Consider the following 9487-nt stretch of genomic DNA (forward strand, 5'->3'; position numbering starts at 1 on the left):
TTGTGCATGGCGCTAGTGATGTGTACATGTGACTCATGCCCCTCAATTTACACCCAGTCAAGAGAGTTGGGATGTTGTAACAATCAAAAGATGATCTACAGAGTGATGTAATTTCCTTTCAGAGGAAGTGTTTGTCAATTCTCTGCTTTGACTTCCTTTACCACTTTAGTTGAGGTGAATTGTGAGCTTCTCCTTATGCTGTCTAAAACTACAGCGTTACAGGAGCTGGTCACATAGGGCTGGAGAATCCATAGTACTAGGGAAGGACATGAGTTTATTTTAACCTGCACCTCAGCATGCGTCCAGCAGGGGGGGGGGGGGGGGGTAATGAGAGCACTGCTCCCTTTGTGGTCCCGGCCTTTTTCCTGTCTACTACAGGGCTTGGATACATTTCAGGCCCTCCTGGCACATTGCCACTACCGTTTTAGGAATGGTTAAGAGTTATGGAATGAGACTAAGGGCCATAATGTAATTAGGCCCATGACTTGGAAAAAGGTGGATGGAGACTGTCATTTTGCTGGGCTTCATAAGCACCTCTCTCCATCCCAACCACCCTCAGTGGCCACTGGCCTAGTGGAGTCTGTCACTTGCAAAACCTAGTTCAGGATTCAATCCAGGACGGCGGAAGATGTGTTCATTTCCGAGCCGACCTCTGCGTTCATTTTTAATGTGATCTCCGCAAATGCGGAAACATTACCTTTAAAAAGATGCATAGCCAGGAAGAGGTGATCGGATTGAATCACAGACCTAAGACTCAATTCAATCCGTAACACTAACATGCTGTAGCGGGAATGAAATGAGTCATTTCCGATTGAGCCGGCATCAGCGGCGTTGACCGTCAGTGCAGGAACATTGGCTTTAACTGTACTTTGCGCTGCAGCAAAGCTCTCCAGCGATACGGATTGAATCGAGACCCGAGTGTAAAAATACAGGTCACGCAGAACGAGAAAAAAAAAAGGTACAAAACTGCTTTATTTACCACAACTGTTTGACCCCAGGGCTGGATTCAATCTGTAGTGCCGAAGATACGCATGGTTGAAATTCAAAAAGTCATTTTCGATTGAGCCGACATATGCAGCGTTTACTGCAAATGCAGAAATCTTGCATTTAAATTTCAATCACGCTATAATGCTGATCTTCAGCACTACTGATTGAAACCAGAACCTTATTGCCTAATACAACACTTTCCCTAAACAGTGCAACGAGTCATCATACTCACCCCATGAACAAAATGACACTGTATTTAACACCAAAGGAAACAGTTTACCAAGAAATTGGCCCCAACTCTTCACTATGTCCCTTAAGTCAGGTAAGCACATTCCTTCATGATGAAGGCGTGCCCTGCAGGTAAATGATTCTGGGACAAAGTTGTTGTTTTTTAAGTGGATGAATGTAAATGCACAATGCGTCGCATCAATTATGTCACTTAATGATGATAGCTCCTTGAATCTCTGACAATCACTGCTGCTGCAAAAAAAAAAAGATGTCGACTCAGATGGCAGCCACCTCACTCTCTCCCACTTCCCCAGTGGATATAGTTACTATCAGAAGTAGTAACATTAAAATGATCGACAGCGTGAATGAATGGTGCTTGTCAAGGAACAACTGAGGCCTGGAAAAATTTACACTGAGTGTACAAAACATTAGGACCACCTTCCTAATATTGGAGTCGTACCCCCTTTTGCGCTCAGAACAGCCTCAGTTCGTCAAAGCATGGACTCCACAAGCGTTCCATAGGGATGCCGACTCCAATGCTTCCCACAGTTGTGTCAAGGTGGCTTATGGGTGGCGGAGCATTCTTGATACACACGGGAAACTGTTGAGCGTGAAGAAGTCAGCAGCGGTGCAGTTCTTGACACAAACCGGTTTGCCTGGCACCTGCTACCATACCCCATTCAAAAGGCACAAATCTTTTGTCTCGCCCATTCACCCTCTGAATGGCACAAATACACAGTCTCAAGGCTTAAAAATCCTACTTTAACCCGTCTCCTCCCCTTCATCTACACTGATTGAAGTGGATTTGACAGGTGACAACAGTAAGTAATCATAATTTGACACTAAAATAAAGAATCTAGAATGTAATACTGCAACTGAAGCAGTTTGGTATGATAAAATACTTGCCATGGCAGTGACTAAAAAGAAAATACTGAAAAAGTATTGAAGAACATGTAAAGTTTCCATACTGTTTTGAACCCCCAAATGTACATAGATAACCAAGAAATCAATTTGATAGAACAAATGCAAAAAACAGATAAAAACTCAGTGGAGAGAGTGGAGAAACCCATGAAAGACAACTAAGGCTTATGTCTCATAGCCCAGTTGCTGATTCTTACATTCGGGTGGATAGACAGAAACAGTCCAGAGGCTATGTAAGCTCATCAGATAAGACCTCACGTGTTACACAGAAAGAGTTCTAGGATTGGCAGCTTCCTCTAAGGTTTCAAATAAGAAAGGAGTATCAAACAGAATCAGGAAAAAAAAGGGGGGATTGCAAATGGGAACAGAAAGAGAGTTTGACTCAAGTGCTCAGTCCTTCTCGAAGAACATGAAATCCTGTGAGGCAGAAAATAAGAAATGTCAACTAAATTTCCTCCAACAACTGCTTATCTTAACAGCATAGTAATAGGATTTACACGTGTCAAGTTCTGTGATTCAATTTTTTTTTTTTTAAAGACAAATGGGACTTACGATGAGGAAGCAGGCACCCATGAGCACAGCCTTCATCTTGACGTCCAGGTCCATGGGGAACTGAATGCCAAAGTTGTCCGTGTAGGTGAAGACCTCCTTTATCAGGCCACCCCACTGCTTACTGATGCGGCCGATGGGCTTGCCTCCATCTTCCCCCGTCAGCTACGAGTGTGCAGCAAAACACATGGGTCAGAGACAAAGATTTCTGGCCACTGCACCTCATCACATCCCTACTTCTGAAAGGATTAGATGTGTGTAGACAAAAGGGTAACTTAGCCAATATTTTCTGGTCTAAAAGTCCAAAGATTAGGTTTGTTCTAGTTAAATAGGACTGTTATGAACCGATTTCACCGAAAGAAAGCCCAAACTGTATGACCCTTAACCTCAAAATTCACATCCCCGCAGCAGTTGCAGGCAAAGCAGGGTCCTTCCAGCTTCATTACGGTCTCCGTGTTGGCCCCCTTGATGGAGAACTTGGGCACGCAGGGGTTCCAGTCCTGGGACACATAGCCTATGGTGGTGCCAGGCGGGGCTTGGACCTCGAGCTGAGGGACACAACATTTGAAAGGTATTTGACCATGTTTAAAATCCGGCTTCGGTCTGTACACTGTCTTTAAATAGCATGTGCTTGGCTTACTGCAAAGCTCGCTTCAGCAGGTAATATGGCACTAATTTGATGAGTGCATTGGTGTCCGATATTGGCGTTGCAATCACTATCATGACAAAGGTAATATGCTTCACATGGTAACTGTGGGGCTGTGTCTACATAGACACTGAACTAATGTGTGACACTGCAGTCATAAGGGACCTTAGAAATGTACTATACTTCACAGCTCCACCTGTACCCGAATACCAGAGATCTTATCAGGGGCCCGAGCGGGTCCAGATCCAGAGTTCTAAATAATGCCACAGGTCAGAATGTACTGTGGTTAGCCTGCCAGAAAATGTGATTCACTAGAGACAGAGCTGAAAGGTGAAGAGATGGCACCAGATCAAGACGGTCTGGGAGAGGGCTTGGACTGACAAAAGGACCAGTCAGCGTCATTCATGGATCTTTACAAAGCACAGACACTAAGTATTTGGTAGGACATTCCAAAATGGCTTTGAGTCCAAGAGTTTATTTTTAGCATTAGCATCGTTAACTTGTACTTCACACAGTGTTGTATAGCAATGCTAACCTGAGGCTAAATAAAACAATTGCATTTTAGGTGACCTGTCCCTTTACTCCTAACACATCAAGACTCAATGATGATTTTATGCATTTTCTTTCCTGGTTACATAGTCAAATATTTGTCTCAGGGTTCAGCGCCCCATTGTACCTCTTGCAGGCAGCAGGGGCACCAGCAGGAGGCACAGCGGAAGGGTCGTACGAGGCGGATGACCTCGCGGTCCATGTTGTCCTGGATCTTCATTTCGAAGCTACGCAGGGCGCCGCAGCAGTTGCGTGTGCAGCAGTCGTTCTTCTCCTTGGCCTTGTAGATCTTCTGACCCAGGCTGTTCTTGATCTCGTACTGGTTGTTGGTCTCAAAGCCAATGAACACTAAAGAGAGGGGAACGGAGGGAGGAGAAGGAAGAGGGGATGGTGGGGAAGGTGAGAGGACAAACGCAGGAACGTAAACAGGAAAACAGTAGTTTGGCGGTGGTCACTTTCTCCTCGTGATTTATCGATTTTTACAATGCCTTTACTTCTGTTCTCACATAAGACTAGCAAGCTCACCTTCCAGCAACTCCACTTTTTGGTGTATAAGGATCTGGTCAATCTGAAACGCAGAACAGAGTATGAGAGTGTACAAAACATTAGGAACATCCTTCATGACAGACTGACCAGGTGAACCCAGGTGAAAGCTATGATCCCTTAATGTCACCTGTTAAATCCACTTCAAATCAGTGTAGATGAAGGGGGGGGAACCAGGGTCTGTAGTGATGCCTCTGTGGCTGAGATGCAGTGCCTTAGACCGCTGTGCCACTCAGAAGTCCCTGAGTGTATGTGTGCCATGCAGAGGGATGTTTGTGAAATCCGTGTATTTGACAGCCTGTTATACTCTCTCCAAGCAAACCTACCTGTGTTAGGTACTCCAGACCAGGTGGAACTCCAAGAGGCAAAACTGCTGCATGGGCTGGGGAGACAGCTGCAGGAGGGCCCGAGTTAGGTGCACCGAATTCAGGCCCAGGCATGGGACCACCATAGCCTTGGCCCATTTGAGGTACCCCATATTCAGGCATGGGCACAGGCTGGTGCATCACAGACTGGCCTGGGTGGAGTTGTTTGTGGTTGTAGCCCATATGGAAGTCAACCAGTGGGGGAGCATGGTTAGGGTCACCATACCCACCATGAGGAACAGGGTAGGGTGCCGTGGAGTAACTTCCAGGACCCTGGTGAGGGGATGGGTAACCTGAGGAAATAGTATTATAATACATTCATATTGATAAAAAGCTAAACATGAATATGGAGTTATGGATGCAAATGTGGGGAGTGTTAACTGGTGTTATTAAAGCTCATGCATTGGAGATTCTGCATTAAGGAAATGATTGTATGGCATTAACAAAAGTGGGCCGTATTGCTGGACACCAATGGACTCACAACGTACCACTCGTTCAATGGAAACTGCAAGGAACAAAAGTAATTTCACATAATCTAAGCTTACAGCAACGTAGTTAGCCTTTTACACAGCAAGCTTTTTCTTATCTCGAATACACAGGAATAATAGCATTACACAAATCCTATTGGGGAAAATACCCAGGGGGAGTTTCATTACGGTGCAACTGGGAAATTTGTGATTAACTGTCAAGAATCTGCGGTCGTCCTGCTCAGAATCGAATTCCAGTCGAAGGATTTTGACCACTGCTTACTATTCTTATCAGGTAGTGGCTGGATGGCAAACAATGTCTAAAAATACACAAAATGGGTACTTAAAATTAATATTTTGAATGGTGAAAAATGACATTTCAGAATCTAGACAACTCCATACTTAAAAACACTATAAAAGTATCATATAAACGTTTCACAGATCATAGGTCTTACAGGAGGGCATGTATAGGTCTAAAGGGGGACTACAATTGCCACTTTCATGATTTTCTCAAAAATGGTTTGTGATACAAATGTAAACACTGTCAATCATCCTTCCTCCCAATGAAGTTACTATGTGACACTTGCCAGAACAATCTGAGATTCCAAAAATATTTCCAGGCTACCCTGGCATGGAATCACCCAGATGTATCGCTGCACCCATTTCCACATTCCTACCTCTAAGGTAGGAAAACAAAAAGGTTGACTAGCTTTCTTTTTACTGAAAAATTGCTCCTGGATTACAGACACCTAGACCAAGAGTGGGGAGATTGAGACCAGCAGATGTTTGCACGTTTCCTTTTTGTAAACTACTGAAAGTAAAGATATTTTGTTTTGGAAGCAAAGAACATTTTTACATTGTGCATTTAAATGTAAGAACATGAATTGACTTGTCAAAATTGGGACAAGTAGAATTGAAATAAGACATTTCATACATCCTTTTCCTACTTCAACTATTCGGGAGAGGGTAAAGTTTCAGTTGAGAGCCTCGAGGAATGTGGAGTAGAAGCAGGGGTGTATTCACTAGGAACCCAACAGAACGAAATGGGAAGGGACCTAACTGAATTTGTCCAATAGAAACTTGTTTCCGTTGCTAAACGGTTTCCGTTAGCTAAGGTGTGAAGTAATGATTACAACCCTGGTGAAGAAAAACACTAGTTCAGTTATCTATTCATTCAGGAAGAGACTCAAGTCACAGTTTGTGATGTCAAACAGATTCACATTTACACCCTTTGTGTTCTCAAACATTGCAGCATGAGGGCATTGGGCACAAGTTGGTGGCAGAACACCAACCTGGTGTCAGCATTTTGTAATATTCTGTACGTTTCGCATGGTAACCGAGTGGCGCAGCGGTCTAAAGCACTGCATCTCAGCGCTAGAGGCGCTGGCACCCTGGTTCGAATCCAGGCTGTATCACAACCGGCCGTCCCATAGACGCACAATTGTCCCAGCGTTGTCCGGGTTTGGCCGGTGTCATTGTAAATAACGTTAACGGATTTACCTAGTTAAATAAATAATTGGTAACCATGTCCATCACCCCTTTCGTATGTGTCACGAATAACAACTCGTATTATATGTTACGAATTTGCTAAACGTATGATAATGTTACGAATTCCAAAAACGCCTACATTTACATGCTGCTTATGAGTGAATTTGACTACCTTTGGATTTTGCGGCTCATACGAGTGTCCTGCTAAAATAATGTCTAATTGTCGCAAATCAACTGTATTATACTTTTTAAACTAACCAGTACAATGGCTTTTTGGATAGCCTTTGCTACTGCCTGTCAATGTAAATTAGCATTCTGGCTGACAACCGCTACATCCAAAATAGTTATTTTGCAAAGACCAACCATCTTACGCGTTTGAGATGCCAAAACAGTTATTTTGTTTAAGTAATACAAAATGTAATTCTATGCTAGGTTGAACGGGAGCAGATGGCGATTACTTTCTTTATACAGCCAAAAGTTGAGCTTCTGTGTGTAACGTCAGTCATGTACTGAAAAGGGGCCTATGAACACAGACAGCTATCCTGCAAAGATGCAATTTATGAGAAAAACAACAACTCCAGTATAATATGATAACTAAATTATGTAGAACATATTTACCTGGGGCTGACATGACTTAGTGGACAAGCAGTGGCTAGCAGGCGGATTTACTCGTAACGATGTGCGCTGAGAGTCGGGAAGCACGTTCAGGGAGTGAGTGGGTGATTTAATAAAAACCAAGAACATGAAACAGAAACAAAGACGCATGGGGAAAGAACCAAAGCGGCAGGTAATCAAGGAAGTGATTGAGTCCATGTATCTGACGATGCGCTGGTGCGCGTAACGATGGTGACAGGTGTGCGCCATAACGAGCAGCCTGGTGACCTGGAAGCCGGAGTGGGAGCACGCGTAACTGAACCCCCTCCCCGAAGTGCAGCTTCAGCCGCAGGACGCCGACCAACATGACGATCCCAGGGAACAGGAGCGGACCGGTCACCTCTGCAGAGGAGCAGGAAAGCCGTCAATCCGGCTAAAACGAAGGAGCATGACGACAGAGCGCCGGAGCTAGAGCATAACTGACGGTACCCCGTCCCCGGCGCGTACGGCTCCAGGCGCAGGACGCCAACCCAAAGGACGATGCCCGGGATCATGAGCAGACCGGTCACCCCCGCTGATGCGCGGGAACCTGTCGCCGGCTGGTACGCGGGAATCTGACAGACCGGCTGAGGCAAGGGAGCCTGGCGATCAAGGTTGAGGTGTAAGAGCCAGTGGAAGCAGGGGAGCCTGGCGATCCGGCAAAGGCATGAAAGACCAGCGAGCCGGTCGAGGCATGAGAGTCTGTCGATCCGGGCTGAGGCATGAAAGCCTGTAGCAGCTCCCAGACCCAACTTCATTCCGACCTAACTCGAAAAAACACTCCATAATGCTTCATTCTGTAAGGATGTGCGCTGCGAGTCGGGAAGCATGTTCAGGGAGTGAGTGTTTTAATAAAATAAACAGACCATAATACAAAACAAGAACAACTCACAGACATGAAACAATAACATTTGGGAAGGAACCAAAGGAGTGACATATATAGGGCAGGTAATCAAGGGAGTGATGGGGTGAGTCTGACGACGCGCAGGTGCGTGTAACGACGGTGACAGGTGTGCGCCAAAACGAGCAGCCTGGTGACCTAGAGGCCGGAGAGGGAGCACTTGTCCACTCACTTGTCCACTCCCGTAGACTCTATGGAGGCAAAAAGAAAACTATGGCAAGACCAATTTCAGCATTCTGAGTCAAACAGATCAAAATATATAAACATGTGCCCGTTATGGCACCACTGATATGAATGTTCTTGCATATGTTGAATCTTGACAGTGTTTGCAGCACGTGTACCAAATTGTGCTACAATATGAATATTCTTGACTGACTCATATGCATGTATGTTCCAGAACACGCCCACATGAATGTTTATTGGTCAATTGCGGCAATGTTGTTTTAGGTACTGGTCTGGACCTTTGTAAATCAAGTTTCATGCAGATCGGTGCCAAAAGAGTAGCATTTTAATTGTTTTTCACAAAATTCTAAATTGAGGAAAATACATCAATGTGTTCCTTTTGAGGAGAGGGACCGATGTATCGCCTTTCATGACTTTAGGTAAAACAGTGTGAGGGGCGTGAACTTTCAAAGTTTGCATTTTCCGTCTCTTGTTATAGCGCCATTATCTGGGCAATCAGCGTAATTTGTAAATGGCTGATCTCAATGCATCATTCACCCAAGTTTCGTCAAAATCAGGCCAGTGCTGTTTGAGATAAAAACGTATGAATGAACGTACGGGACAGAGACAGATTCACATGCCCCTCCCCGATTTCATCGTGGGGGACAATGATGGATTGGTGGGCTAGGGGTATAAAAAGCAGAGCAGAGAGAACAGGGTTGTTGTGAAAGAGAGAGAATGACACTAAACATGTCCCCCAGTCCAGACAAACCATTAACAATAAGACGCTATAAAAACAAAATTTGTCCTTTCATAATTCTCCAACATAAGATCTAAAACATCCATCCACAGAGCCCCACAGTGGAGTTGTCATAATACCCATAAAACCTAGTGGTCAAACAGGGAAATGGTTCCAATCGTTTTTCCACCATATATTTTTCTAAAATCCCTTATGGGAGAAAGAAGTGAATGGTGGAAAAACCATTGGAACCATTTCCCTGTTTGACCGCTAGGTTCTATGAGTACATACAATACGCCCAATAAGCAA

At 44.6% G+C, this 9487-nt stretch overlaps 1 protein-coding gene across 1 annotated transcript; it reads right to left on the minus strand.

Annotated features, from left to right (window-relative positions):
* Positions 1-954: 954 nt before the first annotated feature.
* Positions 955-8100, minus strand: LOC149980870 (phospholipid scramblase 2-like). The gene is made up of 7 exons (XM_021615248.3): positions 7362-8100; positions 4750-5081; positions 4406-4448; positions 4008-4228; positions 3072-3233; positions 2689-2850; positions 955-2553 (listed from the first exon to the last, which is right to left on the minus strand). The coding sequence occupies exons 1-7, from the start codon at positions 7372-7374 to the stop codon at positions 2527-2529; spliced, it is 960 nt and encodes a 319-aa protein (XP_021470923.3). The 5' UTR covers positions 7375-8100; the 3' UTR covers positions 955-2526.
* Between the last annotated feature and the right edge of the window lie 1387 nt (positions 8101-9487).

This window comes from Oncorhynchus mykiss, chromosome 9 (assembly GCF_057628025.1).
Source record: "Oncorhynchus mykiss isolate SJ-2025 chromosome 9, ASM5762802v1, whole genome shotgun sequence".
Classification (NCBI taxonomy): domain Eukaryota; kingdom Metazoa; phylum Chordata; class Actinopteri; order Salmoniformes; family Salmonidae; genus Oncorhynchus; species Oncorhynchus mykiss.